General features: G+C 57.1%; 1 protein-coding gene across 1 annotated transcript in view; it reads right to left on the reverse strand.

The window, feature by feature from the left end:
- The window catches only part of LOC119104740 (dysferlin), a 77,907-nt gene that overhangs the window by 23,163 nt on the left and 29,616 nt on the right, over nucleotides 1-25,128 (reverse strand). The window contains exons 3-24 of the mRNA XM_037228459.1: nucleotides 24,909-25,019; nucleotides 22,124-22,271; nucleotides 21,006-21,166; nucleotides 19,233-19,378; nucleotides 18,452-18,646; nucleotides 16,739-16,886; nucleotides 14,391-14,567; nucleotides 13,733-13,851; nucleotides 12,774-12,874; nucleotides 12,147-12,322; nucleotides 10,976-11,094; nucleotides 9,906-9,971; nucleotides 9,338-9,456; nucleotides 9,045-9,147; nucleotides 7,719-7,840; nucleotides 7,198-7,297; nucleotides 6,320-6,415; nucleotides 5,252-5,411; nucleotides 3,949-4,088; nucleotides 2,180-2,334; nucleotides 597-783; nucleotides 70-222 (exon numbers count right to left, since the gene is read on the reverse strand). Of these exons, the coding sequence (XP_037084354.1) occupies nucleotides 70-222; nucleotides 597-783; nucleotides 2,180-2,334; nucleotides 3,949-4,088; nucleotides 5,252-5,411; nucleotides 6,320-6,415; nucleotides 7,198-7,297; nucleotides 7,719-7,840; nucleotides 9,045-9,147; nucleotides 9,338-9,456; nucleotides 9,906-9,971; nucleotides 10,976-11,094; nucleotides 12,147-12,322; nucleotides 12,774-12,874; nucleotides 13,733-13,851; nucleotides 14,391-14,567; nucleotides 16,739-16,886; nucleotides 18,452-18,646; nucleotides 19,233-19,378; nucleotides 21,006-21,166; nucleotides 22,124-22,271; nucleotides 24,909-24,999 (2,982 nt within the window). The 5' untranslated portion in view covers nucleotides 25,000-25,019. The remainder of the gene's footprint in view (nucleotides 1-69; nucleotides 223-596; nucleotides 784-2,179; nucleotides 2,335-3,948; nucleotides 4,089-5,251; nucleotides 5,412-6,319; nucleotides 6,416-7,197; nucleotides 7,298-7,718; nucleotides 7,841-9,044; nucleotides 9,148-9,337; nucleotides 9,457-9,905; nucleotides 9,972-10,975; nucleotides 11,095-12,146; nucleotides 12,323-12,773; nucleotides 12,875-13,732; nucleotides 13,852-14,390; nucleotides 14,568-16,738; nucleotides 16,887-18,451; nucleotides 18,647-19,232; nucleotides 19,379-21,005; nucleotides 21,167-22,123; nucleotides 22,272-24,908; nucleotides 25,020-25,128) is intronic.

The raw sequence follows: 25,128 nt of genomic DNA on the forward strand, positions 1-25,128 counted from the left end.
CTGTTGGGTCAATCTGCTGGGTCTGTTGAGGCCAAAACCAGCAGACGTTCATCAGTACAGCCGCCTCACCTGAGCCTTGACCTTCTCCACCATGGTACGCGGCCGGACCCAGCGGCGGCGGCGGCACAGGTGGTACAGCTTGTCCACGGGCCCGTACCCTCCCAGCGTGGACTCGACGCAGTACTCCCAGCCCTCCTCGTCCACCGCGCGGTTCAGGTCCACCTGCCGATGGACACCCAGGTGGATGTCAGTCGTGGTGAAATGACGAGCCGAAATGCGGGGTTTGTCTTCGTTTTTTTATATTTTACTCAGATCGCGCTGAAACGACGGCACCCATAAAAAAAATGGGTGCCGTCACTTTTCTAACATTGTCGTGTGGCGTCAAAACCAAGACGATCAGAAAACGTAACGACGTAACTTCTTTTAATTTGCAGGCCTCTGTGTGCTTTACAGAAGCGGCATACTTGTCCATTGTGACAAGGTGCGGCATGACAAGGACAACAAGGACAAGGATATCTGTTTGCCGGTCACGTACGCTCCCCGTCGGACTGCTGAGACAAATACACCCATCATCGCGAGACAAATCAATATCTGACCGTCCACGCGTCGTTCCACTCCCAGCCGGGCGGCGTCACGATCTGGTCCCGCTGCTGAGACGGGTCTCCGCGCACGTCCGTCCACTGCGTGAGCGCCGGCATCCAGCTGCCAGCTGGCAGCCGGTTCTCGTTCTCGAACACGTCCTCCAGGTACGTGGAGTGGCCGGCGTCGGCCTCGTAGAACAGGCTGCGCAGTAGACGACCATAACATGGCGTAAGAGCCGGCTGGCCGGTTGGCCGCCCAGCGCCGTCGGGTGTGTTATGTGCGGCTAGTGGCGGGCGGACCGTTGACAGCGTGTGCAGCATCAATCACAGAGCCAGGAGCGGCCATGACGGCGGCGCACGGCGGCAGCCATTCCCGGTATGACGTAATCAATCATCAGACAGCACGCGCGTGATGACGACAAAAACATACAAAAGGATACGGAGAGCAAACACTTGAGATAATAATGTCCAACACACGCGTCTTTTTATTTCTTTTTTGCCACAACCGCAGGCCGTGGTGTGGTGGTCACAAAAAGGTACGGCTGATACCTGAGGCTAATTAATATACCTAAATGCTTCTTATTATGCTTCTTATTATGATAGCGATGTTAAACAGGCTGGCCCAACGGGTGAAAGGGGCATGCATTCTTCCCCACACCACCATTCCCACAACTGACACGCCGTTTGTCTTGGGACAACCGTCCACTCTCATTGCGCGATCTTCTGAAACATCCGTCATTCTCTGAATTGTTGATGGGACTTCAGGAGCACACTCACAAGCAATTAATTTCAAGGAGCATATTCTGTTTCCGTCGCAATGTCCACCAGAGAAAATGAAAAAAAGAAAACGCGTCTGACTGCACAATTTTGTTGACCGGCAACCGATCACGCGCAAAAACAACCATCCATCCAACAATCCTGATGGACTTCATGTCATGACAATATCTTATAACGTACCTCTTAACTGTTATAAATTATTGTTTATGTGTGCAATATCTATGAATTGCGTAGGCCAGGGACGGCCTGGCAGCCACCACCATCAGGGCCGCGGTCCCCATTACCAACAGCTGTCCATAAGTTGCAACATATGACGTCAGAGGCAGGTGCGTCACAACATTTTCCCCAGCTTGGAGGATGGCCGCTTGTGTATGACGTACGAACTTGCGACGCCACAGGTAGCAACTCAAGAAGGCACTTTGCCAATTCAGAACGCGGCCCTGAAGTCGCAGCCTTGAAGTTTGCCGCTATAGAAGGCGGCGCTCGATAATAGCCTGACCATGCGCCAGGACCACTTCAATGTCACAAGTCCCGTGCATTAATTGCACATAACTGTTTGAATAGCCCACCAGCTACTAAAGAGCAGACTCGTGCTCAGCTTTGATGATGGGTCGGGGTCGACTCCACAGTCCGCCGAAATCGGGCCGAGTCAAAGTGGAGTTGACTCCAACGAAGACTGCGGAATCGGAGTCAGAGGTGACCCTACAACCGCACCTAGTGTCAGCGTGGAGTCGACCCCAATTACGACGTTCATTTTTGGCCAATCGAAGTCCGGACGCGCGGACCTAACACCAACTGCCGGAGGCCGACCGGTCACTGACCTGGGCTCGGGGTCGACGAACCAGTTTCCGTCGAACCGCCAGCCGTCGGGTGGCATGAAGCCGTCACGCGGCAGCAACATGTCGCCGCCGGCGTCGGACCACTTGGGCCGCGTCATCGTCGGGCCCTTGGTCACCCAGTGGCCGGCGATGCTCGACTGCCGACACCCGGCCGGCGACGTCATCATGACGTCACATCACGCACGTGACTTGTGATGCTACACGGTGCGTGACCCAAGAGGCAGCACGAAACGAAAAGCGGTGACGGGGACGGGGACGGGGACGAAACGCAAGCGGTGCTCACGGTGAAACATCATGTGACGTCATCACAATAATGGCATCACGTAGCGGATAACCTGAGCGTGATGTACCGTCACGATCGACCAACATATCATGAGACGCGACCACTACGTCAACCGAAACCACACGCCTCTGGTTCGGCAAAGCCGCCGGAACTTCCATTTGACGTAAGAGCTAACAGCCCAGCACATAACGGAAGGGGCTCACGACCTCTCTCCGATTTTTGCGGCGCATTGCTTAAGTTCGTCCACAGGTATTGCTTCGCTGTCAGTGACGGCCGGATGTGAGGCGATAATAACGGCCATATCGCGGCCCAGCCATATATCGTAAGTCCAGCGAATGCGGAAAGTGGCGACTGGACTGCAGTTTTAAAGGTCACGCCAGTTGAAAACTGCGCCGAGTTTAATTTCTGTCTGAACGGGCGAACAACGAAATTAAAAAATGCAACTGAATTCCCGCAAACGCCGAAAACAGACATATTGCACATTTTGGCTCCCCTAAGAACGGGGTATGGCTATGCCCTACGCACTGTAATCAATGAGAGCAGCAGTATGCTTGCCACATCTTACCAGACCCATGGCAAGGTCAAAACCTTTCAGAGCTATTACAGCGGGACGCCTTGCAAAAGGCGCGGTGTGAGGGACGCTGCAGCCATCAAAGTATTCAACTGAACTGAGCACATACCTCGACGGTCCCAATATCTTCCAAATAGCAATTTCAATGCATGCGGTTTCGCCGGTATTTCTGCGATGACTGGTATGGTATGACTGGATGACAAGGTATCCAGCGCGATTGCAATTTATTATTGTTCGGTCATATGAACCTGGACGATGAGATGCTGAGGATGGTGATGACGATTTGGACCTCAGGGCGCGCCGGTTACCTTGGTCACACGGTGCCGCGCCCATTTTAACCTGGACATTAAGCTCCGCGTCCTCATAACCGGGACGTAGCACCGCAACACGTTGTCGTACGTCTTGTGAACACCTCCGCGCCTTCCCGTCCCCGCACCAGGTCCTCGTGTGTTCTGTGTGCGCCACTGTACCTTCTGTCTCCGCACTGGCCCTCATGCGTTCTTTGTAAACTAGTGTTTCTCCCTGTCCCCGTACGGGATCCTCTGTACACTACAGTACGTACACTCTGTGTACACCAATGCATCTCTCCGATCTTCATTCCTAGTCCTGATACGCCCATGTGCATACCGCCGTCCTTCCCCCGGCCCCGCACGTGATCCTCAACCGTCTGTGTCCATCGCCGTCCCCCGCCTGCCCCGTACCTGGTCCTCTCGCGCCCGTGTCCATCGCCGTACTCCGCCTGCCCCTTGCCTGATCCTTCGTACCCCTGCGTCCCCCGCCGTCCCCCGCCTGCCCCGTACCTGGTTCTCGCGCCCGCGTCCATCGCCGTACTCCGCCTGCCCCGTACCTGATCCTTCGTACCCCTGCGTCCCCCGCCGTACCCCGCCTGCCCCGTACCTGGTTCTCGTACGTCTCGGCGTACACCACCGTCTCGGCGTCACGGTGCCCGGCGATCCAGGCCTTCGACTCCTGCTCCTTGCCCAGCCATAGGCGGACACGCAGCAGCGCCGGGATCTTCTGCTTGTTAGGCCGCGCTCCTGTCGGGCAGGGACGGGATGGAGGCCGGGTCATATAAGGTCACACTGCGCCATGCCGCGCCATACCGCATCCTATTGTGCCATACCGCGCCATACCGTGTCATACTCCGCCATACCGCGTCACGACGCGCCATACCACGTCACATTCCGTCATTCCTCGTCATACCGCGCCACATCGTGTCATTCCGCGCCATACCGCGTCATAATGCGTCATACCGCGTCATACCGTGTCATACTACGCCATACCGCGTCATAATGCGTCACACCGCGTCATACCACGCCGTCCGCAGCACCGGGGCAGTGACCTGGCGCCTGAGTGACTCTCGATGCCCTCCAATCTGAGTGGTGCCTGAACGACGGCCCCGCCGCCCTGTCATGACTTCTCTCCATAAAGAGGGTATGCACACACGCAGCTGTACGATATCTGCGATAGATATGTTATGTACACAGACAGCGGGAGGTACGAGCACGTGTACCATTAAACCTTCCATCCTACCGTTAGATCACGCACTCCAGCACATGCGCTCCTAACCGCTCCTGGATCGAGTTGTCGTAATCCTCCCACCAGGTCATGTATCTACATGTCTCCATAAGTATGCTATTACACCCGGGAGGGGTGCCCTGATTCCTTAGGAGCCCTCGTCTCGTCTGGTAGCTCCTCTAACGGCCTCGTCATGTAGCACCTCATCGATGCTGGTTACCCACCCGCTCAGACATTACACTGAAAATGAAAGCGCGCTTCCTCCTCGGGGAGCTCTTCCACCCACCTGTGGCCTGATTTCAAATGGAAGCCGGCTCCTTTCTTAGAACCCTGTCCCTATGTCCAGGCGCGTAGCTCCTCTCTGGACACCCCTTCTTCCTCCCCCTCACCTGGAGTCTGGCCCGGTATCGGGTGACTACACTCGCAACTCCACTCTACTCCCACTCCCTCTGCCCATCCACTCCACTCCCCTCCCACTTCACACCACTCCCCGCTCCAACTCCTCCACTCCGCTCCACTCCAGTCCCCTCCCACTTCACAGCACTCCCCGCTCCAACCCCTCCACTCTACACTCCCCTCCCACTTCACACCACTCCCGTTCCAACCCCTCCACTCCACTCCACTCCACTCCACTCCCACTCCCACTCCCACTCCCACTCCACACTCCCCTGCCCTGCCTCACCCGGGAACTTGAGCTGCACAGTCTGCAGGCGGCCGCAGTCGGCGCCGCTCTGGCGCTCGTCGCCGGCGTACAGGATGGTGTGCGCTGGGATGCGGCAGTACGCCAGACGCTTCTTCCCGCTCAGCATCCAGATTATGATGTCCGGCATCGAGTTCTGCGGCTGCGGGAGGGAAGAGAGTGGCGTGAGCAGCGGGAGAGAGAGACAGAGGCAGAGGCAGAGGCAGAGGCAGAGGCAGAGGCAGAGACAGAGACAGAGACAGAGACAGAGGCAGAGGCAGAGGCAGAGACAGAGGCAGAGGCAGAGACAGAGACAGAGACAGAGACAGAGACAGAGACAGAGACAGAGACAGAGACAGAGACAGAGACAGAGACAGAGACAGAGACAGAGACAGAGACAGAGACAGAGACAGAGACAGAGACAGAGACAGAGACAGAGACAGAGACAGAGACAGAGACAGAGACAGAGACAGAGACAGAGACAGAGACAGAGACAGAGACAGAGACAGAGACAGAGACAGAGACAGAGACAGAGACAGAGACAGAGACAGAGACAGAGACAGAGACAGAGACAGAGACAGAGACAGAGACAGAGACAGAGACAGAGACAGAGACAGAGACAGAGACAGAGACAGAGACAGAGACAGAGACAGAGACAGAGACAGAGACAGAGACAGAGACAGAGACAGAGACAGAGACAGAGAGAGAGAGAGAGAGAGAGAGAGAGAGAGAGAGAGAGAGAGAGAGAGAGAGAGAGAGAGAGAGAGAGAGAGAGAGAGAGAGAGAGAGAGAGAGAGAGAGAGAAGAGAGAGAGAGAGAGAGAGAGAGAGAGAGAGGGAGAGAGGGGGAGTAGACAAACTGGCGTGAGCGACAGAAACCAAGAGAGAACGGTGTGAGCAGCGGAAGGGAGGCGGGAGAGCGGCGTGAGCAGCGAAAAGAGGAGGGCGAGAGCGAGCGGCGTGAGCACTTGGCCAAGTGACATCAGGCCAGATCGGGCGAGGCTGGTCACATCATGGTTAGGTCAGATCCCGTCAGCCCACATCACACCAGGTCACACCACCCGTGCCGTACCTCCACGGCCAGGTCGCGCAGAGTCGCGCCGTACTCCTCCAGCTGATCGGCCGCCTCCTCCAGGTCGGTGGCCGTTTCCCTCAGCTGCAGCACCCCCTGCGACGGCGGACAGACAGCGGTCAGACGGCGCCACGGCCGCTGGGAAGGCAGGCACAGACAGGACCTGGGGACGGGTCCCAGCCCCTGGCACGGTCTCCCCTTCGCCAGAGGTGGGCATCAGGACTATACGCAAATGTAAGGGAGCAGTGCAGTAAAGAAATGTAAGGGAAATGAACCCCGCGCCTTGCCACTCGCGCCTTTTAAGCGTTAACTACATAATTACGCAAGTTGTTCGGTGCATGTGCGAGAAACATTATTCACATGTATAGAACAGTGGTAATAGCCTTATTCCTCGCAGAAAAACCATGGAGATACGGTTGGGTTGATATTTTAGCAACATGCCTTTATCGAAACGACGGCAGAAGCAAATTCTGGTGAGAAGCCATTTAGTTGTTATTGATGAATAGATGTGCGTCCGTGCGTGTGGGTATACTTGGTGTGTTTTGTACGTTTGCCTTTGACGTATCCCCGTGTAATTGTCCATAAGACTGTCCTCTTCACACGTCCCACCTCTTAACTTTATCGACTCGACACTCGGAATAGCCATTTTATGTTGGAGTACAGTGACGTGTAAAACGTACAAGAGACTTGAAGTCCAGGAAACAAGCACATGAACCAGATGCATACACAAGTGGTACATACGGACCAAAGGATGGGGGGGGGGGAGGGGGGGCGGGACCGCAGAGCGCAGAGGCCGGTCACCACGCGCTTCCGTCCAAACCAAATCAACACCCACGACAGCGGCAGGTTGACTTCGGCGTCTCACGCCCACAACCGACCTTGATGATGTTATCCAGCTTGGCGCGCCTCTGGCCGAACAGCAGGTTGTCCAGCAGGTTGGTGGACTGCACGTGCGGCTCCGGCGTCGGCAGCGGGATCCTGCGGAGGACGCAGGCCGTCGGTCGGGGAGCCGGGCGACACTGCAGCAGCACAAACCCGCGCGCGACACCGGCAACTGGGTGGCTTAGTCTCAGCACCGACGCTCGATCCCAACGGTGGGAGGATGGCGGACAAACGGTGAACACTGGACAGTGGACAGCGGGCGGACGGTGGACTGTGGGTGGACAGTGGAGGGACGGTGGACGGACGGTGGAAGGTGGACGATGGACGGTGGACAGACGGGAGCCACCACAAGACCTGCGGTCACTATCACCGACATCGTTCGCTCCCCCCCCCCCCCCCTCAACTCATCACTACACAACTGCATCGCCACAGACAACCTTGGAGGCGGCCGCGCACCGCCGACTGCGCAGCAGCTAGTCATTACGAGGCACGACGCTACAGACGCGTGCTCTGGTACCGGCAGTTGCGGAGCAGCTGGTCGCAGACGCCGACAAACTCGGCGGCCAGCTCCTCGGCCCCCTTCGCCGCCTGGATGCTGGTCCGGAGTGCCGCCAAACTCCGCTTCAGCGTCTCTACTGTCTGGGGAGCCGGACAGACAACGGTCACCACCAGACAGCGATCACCAATGGACAGCGGTCGCCGCCGGACAGCGGTCACTACCGGACAGCCGTCACTACCGGACAACGGTCACTACCGGACAGCCGTCACTACCAGACAGCGGTCACCGCCGGACATCGGTCACCAACGGACATCGGTCACCATCCAGCGATGGTCACCACCGGACATCCGACACCACCGGACACCATCTTACACAGGACGCCAGTTTGTGACCGGTGGTTCCCGGTTCCCATCAGCCCCCCATCCCCCCCCCCCCCCGCCAGACGTAGCCAAGCGAGCGCATGACAAACGCCGAAATATCCGGCTGCGAAGTAGTCTGTGCAATTCACCGGAGATTAGCAACGCGCAGGAAATATTTACAGACAGGGAGACCGTTTTCTGCACCGCGTCGTCCAGCATAACTCTAACTGACAAAGTCGGGCCTTCGCTAACGCACTGACAACGCCAGACCTTCGCTAACCTAAGTCCCTAGTTAACGGTGACACGGACAATGACACAATCTGACAGAAACGAATCGGCTCGGAAATTATCGGCGCGCTTTGCGTCTGGACCAAGCGGGCGAAACGAGTCTGTTTAGACATCAATGACCGGACGGCTTGAAGGCCGGGAGCTGACAACAACAGGCGTCTACTGTCCGTTACTGAACCCCAAGTTAGCCGGAAACGAAGGTCCCGTGGGTGGTGAGCGCTATCTTCGCCAAGCTGGTTTGTGTGACCACAAGCATCGCTCGTGGCAGCAGGATTTGTGCCCTGCGCGTTCAGGTCACGCCATCGGTCAAGCGCAGCCTACGCCAAGTGATATCAACCGTCAGCAGCGTATGTCACGTGACACCCACCATCAGCGGCCCACGTCACGCGCCGCCCGCCATCAGCAGTCTACGTCACGTGACACCCACCATCAACAGTCTACGTCACGTGACACCGACCATCAGCAGCCTACGTCACGCGCCGCCCACCATCAGCAGCCCACGTCACGCGCCGCCCACCATCAGCAGCCTACGTCACGCGCCGCCCACCATCAGCAGCCTACGTCACGCGCCGCCCACCATCAGCAGCCCACGTCACGCGCCGCCCACCATCAGCAGCCTACGTCACGCGCCGCCCACCATCAGCAGCCCACGTCACGTGACACGCACCATCAGCAGCCTACGTCACGCGGCACCCACCATCAGTAGCATGTTGAGCGTGTGCAGACGGTGCGAGATGTCCTCCCATTGGCAGTGGACCGTGACGCAGGGCTTGGCGCCGCTCCACGGCAAAAAGTAGTACCTGAGGGTGAGCGCAGCCCAGTCAGACCGGCGGACGGGGAGCGTCGATGCCAAGCTCGGCACGCGCAGCGAGCGGTCGTCCTCTCCGCTCCTCTCCGGCGATGTGTGCAGACGGAGTGCTGCGATGTGTGCAGACGGAGTGCGACGCCGCGCGCAGATTCATCTCCGGCACCCGCGCGCTCGGTACTCACATGCAACCGTCGAACACGGCGTTGGTGGGCTGCGTGAAGGAGGGGCTGGGCATCACCGAGTCCTCAAACTTGTTGCCGTAGTTGCCCATGGACACTTCGAACTCCACCGGCTTGTCTACCTGAAACCGGAGCGGTGGAGACTCGTCAGCCGCGCCCGGTGGTCCGGCCAGCAGCTCAGGGTCGGCCAACACAGACGGCTCGCGACATGGCATGGTATGCCACTACTACAAAACGGCTCAATGAATGCGTCAGTGTGTGCAAATGACGTTTGCCGCTGGAATACCGCCCGATGCGTCGTGCAAAACTAACCAGCAAACTACGAACGAAAATCGCTCGGTTCCTATACCCGACAGCTGTCGAGAGCGGCTCTTCAGGTCAGCGGCTGAGGTCACCGACTGAGGTCACCGGCTGAGGTCACCGGCTGCCGGTGACCACTGCAGATGAAGGACTGCGTGGGGAGAGAGAGCACAGACAGAGGGGGACGAAGCGGGAGAGAGAGCGGAGGAGAGAGCAGCAGGTCGGCGGGCCACGCTTGACACAGATGGACTTCTCAGCTGGCCCCACCCACCTCCGACACCATGGTGGCGTCCTCGAAGGCGCAGTGGACCAGGTACTTCCTCCGGCGCAGGAACGACTGCGGCAGGGCAACAGGTGCTGGGTCACGGGGTCAAACAATGGGTCGCGGGGTCAAACAATGAGTCACCGGGCCAAGCAATGGGTCACGGGGTCAAGCGCCGCGGTCGGGGGTCAGGTCCCGGCTGATCGTTGGCGGTTGCGCTAGTACAAATGACGCGGGGGGGGGAGATGTGCAGAGGGGGGGGGGGGGGGGGAGATGCGCAGGCGGTGGAAGCGATGACTACCATTCACATCTTGCAACTGATTTCTAATCACTATATTGCGAAACACCGCGTTCAGAAAACGATATTTGTTTTGACACCATTCTGTACCAGCAGCCCAGTGGAAACGGTGTCTGTCCGCGACCTGCCACGCCCAAATAAATGCACCAGGTTCTGGGATGAATAAAAGTTCTGGCAGTCAAAGCGACCTGGAGATCTGCTAACCACCTTATCGCTGGGTCAACTTCATCCGAGTGCGACATGACTGCACGGAGATCAGAAGAGCGCCCGACTTCCGCATCATCTCGAGGCTTTCAAATGTCATCGCCAGCCAACGCAGTAAGTGAGTAGGCATTATAAGTTTGTGGGCCACAACTGGCACGCCGGGTTCAAGCCCGCCAACGGCGTCAGCTCAAGGCGCCCGGTCGAGGCCGGCCCGTTGTGAACTGTGGCCCACATACTCGCCCCTGGTGCAGAATGCAAAACAGGTAAGCTCGGCGCACCGGTGCAGGACAAGATGACGTCAGACTGTTAGAAGAGAGACACTGCTCTTGACAACGTTAACTATCGCATCGACAGAACTCCGCCATTCCAATCTGCCCCCCCCCCCCCCCCCCCCCCCCCCCCCGGCACCGCAGCTCCCAATAACACCACCGTTTCACTGTCTCGTTCACGAAACCACGACACACAACACTCTGACAAGTCCAAACTAAGGTGACTGTCCTCCGGCCGCCACTCCCGCCGCGCCGCCACTTCTGCCCCTCCCCCCCCCCCCCACGCGCCGGCACGCGCCGCCACTCACGTCGATCTTGAGTCCGTCCTCGAAGTCGATGGGCTCCGACGCCACGTTGGGAAACTCGCCCACGGTGGTGCGCAGCGCCACCAGACAGCGGCCGCGGTACGCGCAGCCCTCGCCCTCGCCTGTCGACACCGGCGCCGCCGTACAGCGCACCGCGGACGCACGAGGTGGGCGGTCTCTGTGTGCAGACGCTCGTCTGGCGCCGGTGTGGGCGCATGCACTGCATGCTGCATCGCTTGGTACATGCGCACCAGCTATGGGACACTGTGGTACAGGATCTTTGGGGAACGACGGTGCAGGATCTGTGGGACACTATGGCACAGGACCTAATGGACCCTAATGGTGCACTTTGATAGAGAATCTATGGGACACTATGGTACAGGATTTTTGAGACACTTCGGCACAGGATCTATGGGTCACTATGGTACGGGATCTGTGGGACACTAGGATACATGAACTAGGGGACCCTAATGGTACGAGACCTATGGTACACTATGACACAGGATCTATGAGACACTATGGTACAGGATGTGTGGGACACTATGGTACACGATTTGTGGGGCACTACGGTGCAAGATCTATGAGACACTACGGTCAACATCTATGGTAAATGTGCACGAGCTGTGGACACGAGCACGGGCGAGACACACGAATTCCCTCACCCAGTATGATAGCAAGCCGCATTGTTCGACATGGTAACTCCAAATGCAAGGTGAAGTGCGTTACAGTTCATTACCAAATCCGAACTTCTGTACCATGGCGATCCTCTTCACGGTTGTCAAGTATTCACTCAGACAGTGAGCGCACGGAAACAACCAATCGGCTATGCCAAACTCACACCAGTGGTATGTGGCGGGGGGGGGGGGCGACTTGAGACCTGACGCTTGTCAAACGGCACAGTGCTCCAGCGCATGCTCAGATCCCTTCTCAGCCCCCCCCCCCTTACCTCTCCCACTCCTGTCAAGGGCCAAGCCCAATGTCCTCCAGCCGATCCCCGGTCCCGGCTCCCGATCCCGGTCCCTGGTCCCCGGTCCTGGTTCCGGTCCCGGTTCCAGTTCCGGTCCCCGGTCCCGGTCCCGGTCCCGGTCCCGGTCCCGGTCCCGGCCCCGGCTCCGGTCCCTGGTCCTTCGTCCCTGGTGCGTGGTCCCCGGTCCCGTCCCTGCCGCCTTCTCACCCTCGTCGAGCGTCTCCTGGTCGTCCTTGCCGAAGATGCTGAACTCGCGCGTGCTGCCGTAGAAGTTGACGAAGCAGGGGCCGAACGTGGGCAGGAAGCCGTCCTCGCCGGCCACGCTGATCGACGGCAGCGGGATGAACGTCGTGCCGATCAGGTCACTGTCCGACACCCGGTCCCTGACGGAGGTCACAGAGGTCACTGGCTAACCCACGACCGCTGAAGTTCCTGCTCGAAACCCGGCCCTTGGTGGAGGTCACAGAGGTCACTGGCTGACCTACGACCGTTGAAGAGGCCGCAGAGGTCAGTGTCCGATACCCGGTCATTGGTGGAGGTCACAGAGATTACGAGCTAACCTCGACCTCTGGGGAGGCCGCGGGAGTCACTGTTTGACACTCGGTCCCCGGTGAAGGTCACAGAGGTCACTGGCCGACCTCCGACCGCTGAAGAGGCCGCAGGGGTCACTGTCCCACACCCGGACCTTGGCGAAGGTCACATACGTCACAGGCTGATTTCCGACCACTAGAGCCCGCAGGGGTCGCCTCCCGACACCCAGGCCCTGGCGGAGACACCGCGCCAGACGACTCCCGGTTGGGAAGCGCGCTCAGCCTCCAGTTCAGAAAGTCTCACCAGTCCTTCAACAAGAGCTTCAGCTTGTTGGCGAAGGCAGGGAACTGGAAGCCCAGGTGCAGGCGCTGCTTGAAGTCCGGATGGTCCGTGCTGTACACGACCTGCAACACGGCAATTGCAGCACTGCAACCGGCGGCACTGCCACCCTGGTCCCAGCGTCATACACCCCAGGTTTGACATCACTCCTGGCAGATGTTTTGCGCATCGAAGACGAGCCGTAGCAGTCGACACGGCCGACGTCAGGCGAAACCTCACGGCGCAACGTCTGAGGGACCGCACAAACCAGCCGAGGACCCGCTGTCCTTCTGAGACTGACTGGGAAATGGCCCGACATGGATAGGGTCTCTGCTCTGACGCCGATAGCAGCGTGCATGGGTCCTTCCGAACTGGCAGGTAGGCCGGCATAGCTAGTGTAACATGCGGTGAGCTAAGGAACTAGTTTATACTGATTTTGACAAACCGTCCTCAAAAAGGCAACAGACAGCCTGGAATAAACGCACAAGCGTGAATCCTAAAAAAAAACTTGTTCTCGCTCGTAAGGGACAAAATGAAAATCTCAGCGCACAGGTACGCCACTCAGCGCATCCATCTGTCCTGAGATACTAATGACCGCGACAATGGAGATCAGGGACTTTAAAATTGCCAGGTAGTCATCCACTGCTATCACCACGGCACATGCGCGGTATAGTGACGCCGCGCACGCTCAAGCCGGGAACAGTTACATCGGAATACAAGCTGCGCGAAAAGCATGCCGACTCATAACCGTTGCTTGGCAACTTGGCTGGCACCGTGGCAGTTTCTTGTGGCGTCAATGACGTCGTTTTGTGCCCTCCTTGCACGAGCAACCAACACATGTATTTGATAGCGACGTCTCAGGCCTGAGGCGGAGGCGATAGATATATCAGATGGAGATGATACGTCTGATGTCATCGGCAAGAAGCCCACTCCCCGTGTCTCACCGGCGTCTGCACTTCCTTCCCGGCGAAGCAGAAGACGAAGTAGGGATCGACCAGCTGCTTGCTGGATACGCTACCAAAACCCAGCACTTTCTTGACCGTACTCAGCGCTCCGGTGTCCACTGTAGCAAAAGGCCGGGGGTGAGCAGGCGGAAATGGCACCATTTCTGAACGAAATATACACGGGCACGACACTTTCGACCAACAGTCGCCATTGAAACCCGGAGCTAGCTTAGAAAGACAACACCAATTTCCCGCCAGAGGAGAAATAATAACACGACAGAAAAGGCAGCCCGCTGATATAAACGACCTTGTTTTTTAAAACCCATGTAGTTGGCAGACATTTCCATTCTAGCGGCCGCACCAGTGTCAACTCGACATACCACCTGAGATCAGAACTAGTACACACTTCGACTACGGGGAAGAAGCACGTCGAAGGTAGTACACACAGTGACACAGTGCACTAATAGCATCCACTAGACAATGCGCAATGGGTGCGATTAAAAAGTCCGCGCGCTCCGCGTTCTGGACGAATGTCCTCAGCGTTCTCACGTTTATGATGCTTGACACGCATACACCCCTCCTTAATCTTCTTGTCTGCGCCCCTACCCCTCCCCCTCCTCGTCCTGCTGGCGACGCCTCTGGCCGGCTCGTGACTCACTCCGCGGCAGGTCCTCCGCTTGGTAGACGCTCAGGTGGAAGCCGGCCGGCGCCAGCCTCAGACCGGCCGGGAACAGCAGGTTCTGCTCCACGTCCTCCTGCTCGGCGTTCCCCGGAGGCTTCAGGTTCGGACACTCATCGTTCGGTCCCATGATGGCGATGCTGACTTTCAGGTAGCCTGGCGATGGTCGAGCGAGGCGTCGGGAATAGTGACGCTTCACGTGGTTCTGCTAATTGACATATACTAACCACTACGCGTCTGGGAACGCTGAGATACGCGGTTTAACTCTCCGCAGTGTCCACCCTTCCTGACAGGGTGGGAAGCAGGCGACGCCATATAGCCTCAGCAGCCGAGTGCGTCGTAAAGCCCCACTAGCCCATGCTCCTTGACAAAGCCCGGCTTGGTCGGGTGACAATGTCAGCAGCGGTGGGAGCCCTCGCGTCCCACCGATCTTCACAATCCGCAGCGATTTTGAACTTCAGATGGTCAGACACGTGGAGAAGCTCGAAGAGAGCTGCCCTGCCCTGCCCTGCCCTGCCCTGCCCTGCCCTGCCCTGCCCTGCCCTGCACTGCCCTGCCCTGCCCTGCACTGCACTGCACTGCACTGCACTGCACTGCACTGCACAACACTGCACTGCACTGCACTGCACTGCACTGCACTGCACTGCACTGCGCTGCGCTGCGCTGCGCTGTGCTGTGCTGTGCTGTGCTGTGCTGTGCTGTGCTGGGTGGGCTGTGCTGTGCTGTGCTGTGCTGTGCTGTGCTGTGCTGTGCTGTGCTATCACGTGCTGGTCTGGTCTAGTCTGGTCTGATGAAGCGGAACTACGAACTTACCCACTTCTCAATTGTGCCCCACAAACTTATAAAGAGGGAACAAGCCGATTCGGCTCGCGTTTCCAACCTGACTTAATTGCTTATTAGGACGTGTTGGTAAGAACAAGTTGTTTTCGGGCTGTGAGGCAGCTCGATGCACATCTAAAAAGTCCGTGGATTACGACCACAGAGCGCAGATTGGCACCTTATTTCATGAGACTGGTCCATGTGGCTACCACGTCCCAGCGTGTCTGTTCCGAAAATGCATGGTCTGACCCCGCGCGATCCCCCCCCCCACACCAAGGTCAGGTGAATGGCACGGACGTGAAAGCTCAGCCAGGAGTGGTCGCCACCGCCCACCGTGCTCCATCTGCGACCGCCCAAGTCAATGAGTCGCCTTCAGATCAAAACTCGTGCGCCCGCACGGCCGCCTTCAGATCAAAACTCGTGCACCCACACGGCTCGGCATGGGAGTCTATTGTCCAAACTGTTGTCGGATTCCTCCCGGCTACGGAAGATGCCCTCACACACGGCCCTCTGACGGGGTTGTGCCGGCAGCCACGCCTTAGTCTGGGACATTATGAGGCGGCCACTCAGGCTGGTCCTTGTGTCTCAACAGTCTTGGACCGTTGGTGTCCGAGCAATCGTGTCCGAAATGCCCGTTCACGGTGTCCGAAGTGACCGTTGGTGTCCGGGCAATTGTGTCCGAAGTGTCCGTTCACGGTGTCCGAAGTGACCGTTGGTGTCCGGGCAATCGCGTCCGAAGTGTCCGTTCACGGTGTCCGAAGTGACTATTCGTGCCCGGGAAATCGTGTCCGATGTGAGGAAGCTACGCCTTCAAGTCGGGTCTCCACGCAAAGAGTGGCAGGCCCTTGTGCAGCGGCTGTCTGTGAGGAATTTGCATTGGACTGAACCAAACTACAACACTACACACTCAGCCCAGACTGCATTTCATACTCATCGTCAAATTAATCACGTGCCATGATTTCGTTAGCGACCCACCACTCCAGGTTTCGTCGCCTTCAACTATTCCCCTCAGCCGATTCGCTATTGCGTTATGACACACACAGAACCGCCGGCCCAGCCTGTCCACATGTCGCTCTACACATCAGACCATCCTCCTCGCTCCTTCAGCGCCTGATCAAAACAAAGTCAGCTTGGCTAGCGGTCATCTCATGACTTCATCAGCAACACACTCATTACTCCGTCAGACGCTCACGAACGACCCAAGGCACACGTCATACATGACTCCATCAGAACGTTGTTCGTGACTCTCGGCGACTCTTCAGCAACTCCTTTATTAGCTCTCGAAACAGGACTCCCACGGAGACTTGCCCCTGACATAATCGCTGAGTCACCCGTGCCTCCATCTGTGACTCCACCAGACTCCATCGGCGACTCAACAGGGCTCGATCGGTGGCTGAACATGACTCCATCGGAAACATCACATGACTCCGTTGGCGACTATCCAGGACTCCGCCGGTGACCTATCGTGCCTCCTCCGATGACTCCCCTTGGCTCCGCCAGCAACTCACCCATGACTCCGCCGGCATCCTCGTCGAGTGCGGTGAGCGCCAGCCACTTGTTGACGAAGGCGTGCAGCGGCTGGTCATACACGGTGCCCAGGTCCAGCTTGAACACGCCCAGCACCACCTTGGAGCGCAGCATACGAGAGTTGCACACCTGGCGGGGAGCACGGTCACCCGGTCAGCCGGTCAGCCGGTCACCTGGACACCTGGACACCCGGCCACCCGGCCACCCGGCCACCTGGTCACCTGGACACCTTATTTCCGGTCACCTAGTCACCAGGTCGCCTGGTCACCTGGTCACCTAGTCGCCGCTCACCTGGTCGCCTTGTTACTGCTCACCTGGTCACCTAACCACTTGGTCACCGCTCGACGGTCACCTGGTACCCCGGTTAGCGGTGAACCGGTGACGCAGCGATCTGGTAACGCGGTTGCCCCGTCCCCCGGTCACCCAGTCGCCGGCCGACCAAGAGACGGCACCCGTATGGGTCAGCCCTGTGGTCAGTCCGAGGCAGCACGCTCGGAAACCGTCGCGAGCAGCGAAATCACTTCAGACCTGGCGTGATGGTGATGATGGCGCAGGCCCGTGAAAATTAGATGTCGTACAGTAGCAGTCCATCGAAGCTGACCACCTCTCCCTTCAACCCTGCATGGTGTCCTGCTGCGTGGCTGATGCTATCCCGCGGGTTGCGTACATTATCGGTACGTTAGCGTCAACCACTCGGGACGGCGCAAAACGAAACGTTGACCAAAACCCTCAGCATTATTTTGGCGGCGAACTGGGCTGAAAATACTTCCATTCCAAACATTTGCGTGACAGTGTCAGTCTGTAAGCACCACAGTGGCCTTCGACAAGTAGACCCTCTGGGCCCAATAACTAAATGCATTGATGAATTGCGATGTGTTATAACAGTTATGACCCTATGAGTTTCATGCGTCAGGAAATCAAAGCACCAAGCTACCTCTTTGGGGGGATTAAATTATACACTTCTGCTAGACTTCGGCGAGGCAATGGGCATCAAACCATCCTGCCATGACAAAAACTGGCTGAACATATAGGGCCCAACCAGCCAGGGGCAGCCAGCCCCCATCACTCACAGGCAATTCATGACCAACGCTAAAAAAAAAACACCATTTCAACATATTTTTCCGGCTCACCCCGTCAGCCTCGGCTGGGTCTCGAGCAACGTCTAGCGTGATCTGACCTAGCTAAGCGTGACCTCTGACATTAAACAAACAGATCCTGCACACACGGAAACCGTCCTGACCGCGCAGATTACGCCGTTAAAGGCCAGCAATCATTACGCCGTTAAAGGTCAGCAATCTGAAGAATCAACAGCAGCCCGACAAGCACGATACCAACATCCGGCTGGAGTCCGGCAGTGACCTGCTACATCTGAGACCAGGGCCGCGCAAGGAAACACGACACTAATCCTCACAGGTAAACACAGGCATCATTCCAAACGATCCGCTCCCGACGTGGCACTTACACATGACGAGCCATTTATCATTAAAATGCAGCCGCTATTAAAAACACATCAATAACCAGCGGACTCAGCACATAAGGCTCGGACCAAACAATGCACAGCACTATGCGGAGTCTTAACAGTGCCCACCCGCCCCACAGAGGACGCTGCTAAAGCGTGCCCGTGGGCCATCGGGCCCACGAGCACGCGCCGTACGACCATGCTCCTCTTGACCTCCCACATCACCAGCGCTCACCCTGAACTCCACCGGCGTGTCCCACACCTCCGACGGCAACTTCTTCATGTAGAAGAAGAAGATCTCGTCGTACCAGGGGTTGCAGGTGGCCTTCTGGACGCGCGTCGATTTGCCGTCGTTTCCCAGCGATACGCGGCAGGTGGGGTTCAGGTCGGAGCCGATCAGACCGCGCCCCTCCACCACCTTCACACGCACCTGTCGAGGGGAGGGGGGAGGGGGGCTGAACAGTCGGCTTCACACACGGTCCTCGGGACAAGGCCATTCGTGGTCACAAAATGGCCACCACGGACGCGATTCTCGCACCACATAACACGTAAACCAAACATGAGCAGCGGGCTACATCTTTAATGGCTGCAAGGAACATCAGACAAACATGACCACATCACCAAACGTTTCATGTTGGTTTCACTTGTGAAGCTACATGTTCACACGCTTCCTTGCGGCGGACACGACTGGCAAGTTTATATTCCAGTACAACATGTATATCCCAATATCCCAGTATACATGCGCATTTTAGTACACAATGGATTACATTAAATTCCGGTACAGGTACGCATATTTCGGCCTTCCAGCCAGAGACTCCAGCTTTTATATACTTGTATCTCAAACGTCATACATGCCCCAGAAAGACACTAATCTGACATGCATATCTTAGCTCACTACAGCCCAACTGCTTCAAACAGCCGCCACGCTGAGTCGAGCCTTCGCACTAGCGTGCGCGTTCGCGTTCGCCTTCGCGTTCGTGCGCGCGCTCGCGTTCGCGTTCGCGCGCGCACCATACCTGGAACTTGGTTTCCTTGTTGGGAAGCAGGTCCCGGTACCTGGGCCCCGCCCCGAGGTGTTCCAACGCGGCGCTGTACTCGGCGCCTTGGCCCATGACAATGTCACCGCTGGATGTCGTCTGGATCGCCTCATAACTCCCCACCGCTGCCGAGCCGAGTCACAAGTTACCAAAGTCGCCAACAAGTGGAGACAGAGTCGGTGATCGCTTTCTGTGCGCTTGTAGTTTCGGGACATTTATTTTCATGTTTTGTTTTGTCAATGATTGCAAATTTCGCATAATCATCCATAAAGGCAACACAAACTCCATGTAGGCAACAAAAACGGGGCTTGTGTGGCGAATTACTTACATGCTACAGCCCATCTTTATGAGTGTGACTACCGGCCAGGTCTTCTACGGCCTGGACTGGGGACTCAAAAAGTAAACCTGATCGCGGCGCGTTGCTAGTTTCAAGACGCTTTAACTGAGGACAAAGCATACGGACACGCATGCTTTGGCACGTATGCACGCATACTCATCCGTAGGCTCCCTCGAAGAAGCTGTTATGTTCAACACCCGATTCTAGACTCCAACCCTTTCAAGATTCTAGCACTGGATTCTCCCACGCCGAATGTCACGACCGGAAACCGGAATTTACCAGCAGCAATCCTTCTCCAGTACATCTACGGAGTTCAAGTACACAGCAAATACGTTGGCGCACGGCAAACACGGCGAAGAATAGAGTTGACACACGGCAAAAAGCTTTGAGCGGCATCGGAACTCCAGGGGCGGTGGTGGCCGCCGCCACACAGGCCGCGCCCGTGTTTGCAGTATCCACAGCCCGGTTCCGGAGGGTGGCTGTTTCACCGTCATGTTTATTGTGACACCCGCAGGTCCCAAGGCAACGCCGGTGACTGGCGGACGGGCCAGAAACGGGCCGCGTCACAGACGTCACACACGTTCCCCCTCGTCACACAGCCATCCCAGCCATACGCGTTCTCACTCGTCAAGACGCCCTTCCTCTCGTCACACGGCCACACCAGCCATAAGGCGTGATCTTTTGCCATGGTGCCCTCCCTCTCGTCACATAGCCATCCCAGCCATAGGCGTGATCTTTTGCCGTGGTGCCCTCCCTCTCGTCACATAGCCATCCCTGCCATAGGCGTGATCGCTGGCCAGGGCGCCCTCCCCCTGGAGTGCAGAGTGGCTTTAGTTTCGCCTTCAGCATGACTCCCGCCAGTAGTCCCCTTGACAATGGTTCGTCGCCTGGCTGCTGTCCTGAACTGACTCTTTTCATCAGCCTCTAGGTTCCCTTCTGGCTGTAAACAAATATTTTAGCATACGTAGCCTCGCGTCGCTACCTCCCATCATCTTCTGTATCTTCCCCACGAGTCCAAGCGCTTCCTTGCCTTCCCCTTCTCCGCGCTCCATAAAACGACTTTTCTACATATTCCTCCAGCGGCCGAACCCACCCCCCCAGCTGGCGCTGTTGGCGTTGCTCGCACCTTCTGCGTGTCCCCGTTCCATTTTCACCTCGAGTTTATCTCCTAGTATCTCGACCATCCCTCCCCGGTCTGTCTCAAACCCCTCATATTGTATCGCATCACATTCCCGCACCATCCCCGCGAATTCCTCCCATCCCGTACCTTCCACCTCACCACCTCACCCTCCACCCTCACCTCTCAACCCCACACCCTCCCACCTTACTCACCCCCTCCCCCTCCCACCCCTCACCTCTCGTGCCACCAGCCACGTTGGTCCCCGACTTGCTGCCGGCTGCGCCGGCGGCTGGGCCAGCCGCCGGCGCCGCCACCTTGGGCGGCGTGTACTCCATGCGCACGCGCAGCATGCCCGTAGTGGGGCGCTGGTCGTGATCCACCAGCTGCAGCTCCAGGTCCTGCGGGCCTTGGCCGCTCATGAGGTTGCGCAGCAGGATCGTAGTCTTGCCCAGCAGTCTGCCGGCCGAGCCGCGGCGGCGGGTCAGGCGAGCGGCAGGTCACGTCAGGGGTCGACAGATCAGGTCAAAAGTAGACAGGTCAGGTCAAAGACCGTGAGGTCAGGTCAGAACTCGACAGGTCGGGTCAGAGGTCGCCATGTCAGGCCAGAGGTGGACAGGTCAGGTCAGAGGTCGACAGGTCAGGTCAGAGGTCGACAGGTCGTGTTGAGGATTCACGCCGCCGTACAGGACCAGGAATGGTGGGATGTCATGTAATGGTAAGAGGCTAGATAATTGTGAGAGGTCATGTAATAGTCAGAGAAATGGCAAGCGGTCAGGTATCCGTGGGAGTAAACGGATGCTGACAGAGCACACTGACACAAGCGGTTGTCCGTGGTCAATGTAATGAAACTGAATGCAGTTAAAACGGAATGTAACATACTATAACGCAATGGTGAAAAGCCAGAGGCGTAGATAGCCTATTGACAAGCACAACAACTTTGTTCACAATTCGCACTTGCAAACACTGCTAGGCCATAGCAACCGCAGCCCTGTGGGCCTGTCGGGTTGAAAATGATGAAAATGAAAATCTGCGGCCAGGCCACGCCGTCTGCTGCCGGTCGGTGTGCCGCGATCGCCGTGGACGACTCACCAAGGGGACGCCAGCTGGGCGCTCAACGCCGATGTTGTTACTAGAAGTACGCGGCGAATAGCGATCGTCAGCCCTCGTTATGCTGGGGAATACTGGTGAACGTATTGTTTCAACTAATATTTAAACATTTATACTAGCATTATATCAAAATGACTTGAATTTTCGATCAGAATGATTTCTGGTAACCGCGTACCTACGGCAATATCATCGACATTACCAACGCACAAACATCACGCAACCCGAACTCGCGCCTACCACCTTGGAAACGTCCGTCACAGCCGACGTGACCTTCCAGCCCCACCCCCGCGGCAGCAGCAGTCGCACCTGTTGCGGCCGATATGGTCGTAGTCCTTCACCAGCATCTCCAGCTTCTCCTCGGCCGACGGCGCCTTGCCGGTGAGCTCCCATTCCAGCTTCTCGTTCCACTCCGGGTTCAGCTCGCCCTTCTTCACCGTCGTCTTCCGCTTGACGCCTGACGCGCGGAAGGGGGTCGGAGGTCAGTGACATGTCCATGGATATGTCCTGGGAGGAACGCGACGTCGAACGGGATCAAGCGTGTGGCGCGCTCTGGGAAACCAGTCATTTCGGGGGCTGCAAAATGACTACGCAATGTACTGCGCACATGTACAAAGTACATTTAACGCCATGCACCATGCACAAAATGCATCACGTCAGTGCATGTACGGGCGCTCCCATGAAGTTCCGATGCAGGTCTGAGGATTCGACACGGACAGACGTTTGAGTTCGGATACTGTCTGATGTCGGGATCTTCAGCCTGCATCGACTTCATCAGGGCCTACAAACTGCGTCCAAGGTAGGTCGGAGGGCTCCACAGCTATTAACAGTGATCTTTGAGCAAAAAGAGCTTCCAGCGATTATCTCTGAAAGGAGACATCAGAATCTCTGATCGAAAAAGAGCGATCAGTAATGATATCTGATCGAAAGAGCTTTCAATCATGATCTCTGAACAACACAAGAGCCACCAGTAATTATCTCTGATCGAAAAGAGCTCTCAGTAATGATTCCCGAACAAAAAACTATCAGTAAAGATATATGGTCAAAAACAGCTGTAAGTAATAATATTTGACCGAAAAGAGCAATCAGCTATGATCAATGGCCGAAAAAGATCTATCAGCAGTGATATGCATCGAAAGAGAGCATCAGTAATGATCCCTGATCGAAAAAGAGCTATCGGCAGCGATCTTTACTCGAAAAACGAGCTCATGGTGCGTTGGCATGCCTTCCTCGTGCGAAAGATCGGTCCTCGCCTCTGGCGACTATGACACCACTCTTCTCGAGCCCCACTCCGTGCTCCATTTGGCCCGGCGCCGGTGACGTATTAACAACAACAAAACACTAGGAACGACGCCACCTAAGCGTGACACTCTGTTGAAGTGTTGTTCGTGTTGGTAGCATGGTTACAGTCAATGCCATCGACGACGATTGATCTCGGTTGCGCTGAAACTTTCAATCTGTCTGCCATGTCGGTGGCATGCCTCGACCAATGCTGCACGAAGAATGCTCGAACAAGCTAAGCCCTTGACATCTCTGGAGGGTTTAGCCATAAACCCTAAACTCTCGACCACTGCAGCAAATGAATCCCTCACGCTGCTAGCGTAGATGCTTCGCGAAAGGGCAACTGCGGCCCGTTGCTTCGCCCCATGCTCCACCCCTGCATTCACATACAGCTCGGCAGACTAGCGCCCGCCAGTGCAGTGCAAAGCCCCCACCCCCCCGCCAGCACAGCCATGGCCCCAGAATCAAAACACAGCTCGCCCCAGCGAGAGCGCCGGGCTATTGTGTTGCCGTCGCATTCCGGCCACGTCGTCAGCTGGCCAGACCGTGGCAGCCGTCCTGCGCGGCGGGCGCGGGATGGGGGCAGGGCCAGGGGCGGTCAGTGACCGGGGGAGGGCCAGGGGCGGTCAATGACCGGGGGCATGGCCAGGGGCGGTTAAGGACCGCGGGGGGCAAGGCCAGGGGCGGTTAGCGACCCGTAGGGAGGGTTAGGGGCAGTCAGTGACAGGGGGAGGGCCAGGGGCCGTCAGGGACCGGGGGGCAGGGCCAGGAGCGGTCGAGGACCGGGAGGGGGGCAAGGTCGGGGGCCGTCAAGGACCGGAGGGGGGGGGGGCAGGGCCGGGAGCGGTTTCAGACTGGGGGGCCCCGGCAATGGCAGCCGTGCAAAGCCATTACATCGGGGCACGCCGTGTTTCGCAGTCAGGGTGTCTCCAATCTTCACGTGTCCCGAATCGGGCAACGTCAGCAAACCAACGCCGTAATCTGTCACGGCCTGAACCGACCTAGCTGACCAGGCAGGAAAAGAGGCCAGGTCATCACGAGATGACTCACGCAGTAACCAACAGTTATACACAATAAGCTCACGGACCCAGATTAATCTAATCCTAGCGCGAGCGACTTTCATTCGCGCAACAGGGGTTGGAAGAAGGATATCTCTTCACTTGGATTCCACTGGAGTGAAAGCGGCGAAAAGCAAAGGTCTTGACGCTTGACGGCACAAATGCATTCCTTTCAAATCCGGATCTGCCGAAAAGCAGGACCTTACGAGACTGTTAAGAGGGAGTTGGAGTTTGCCTGTTTGAAGACGCTCACAGCATTTTCTAACGTGAACATGAACGTAAATCACGCGGGAAAGAGGTTATTTTACACCAACTTCACACGAACACTGGCAATATTACGGCGGCCAATCTTGCTGTCCCACCCTCACACACTCCAGCCGTTCTGCCGGCGTCGAAACTACCCTGACACGCGACACCGAAACCATCCTGACGACGAAACTACCCTGGCACCTGAACCAAAAAATATCCCTGCACTTGACACCGAAACTACCCTGACATCTGACACCGGAACTACCTCGACACCTGACACCGAAACTACCCCGACACCTGACACAAAAGCCACCCTGAAACCTGACACTGAAACTACCCTGAAACCTGACACTGAAACTACCCTGACACCCGACACCGAAACTACCTGAAACCTGGCATTGAAACTACCCTGACACCTGACACCAAAACTACCCTGACACCAAAACTACCTTAACACCTGACACAACCAGCGCATGATCGACACCGGCGCCACTGCCGCCACTCACCTTGGAACACTGTCGTGACATAGGGGTCACTCTTCCCCACGCTCTCGGCGTTGGGGAGGTTGGACGCGCTAAGCACGTGCGCTCGAAGCATGGTGACGTCACTAGTCCGGACTGCAACACACGGATAAATGCGTCACACAGGTCCTGTCGGGGGACCTGCGACAACAGTGTAGAGCCATGGGATCGGGATAAGCTGGGATTGTATGTGGCGACAAAGGGC

The sequence above is a fragment of the Pollicipes pollicipes genome, unplaced genomic scaffold (assembly GCF_011947565.3).
Source record: "Pollicipes pollicipes isolate AB1234 unplaced genomic scaffold, Ppol_2.1 Scaffold_6052;HRSCAF=7182_pilon_pilon_pilon, whole genome shotgun sequence".
Classification (NCBI taxonomy): Eukaryota; Metazoa; Arthropoda; class Thecostraca; order Pollicipedomorpha; family Pollicipedidae; genus Pollicipes; species Pollicipes pollicipes.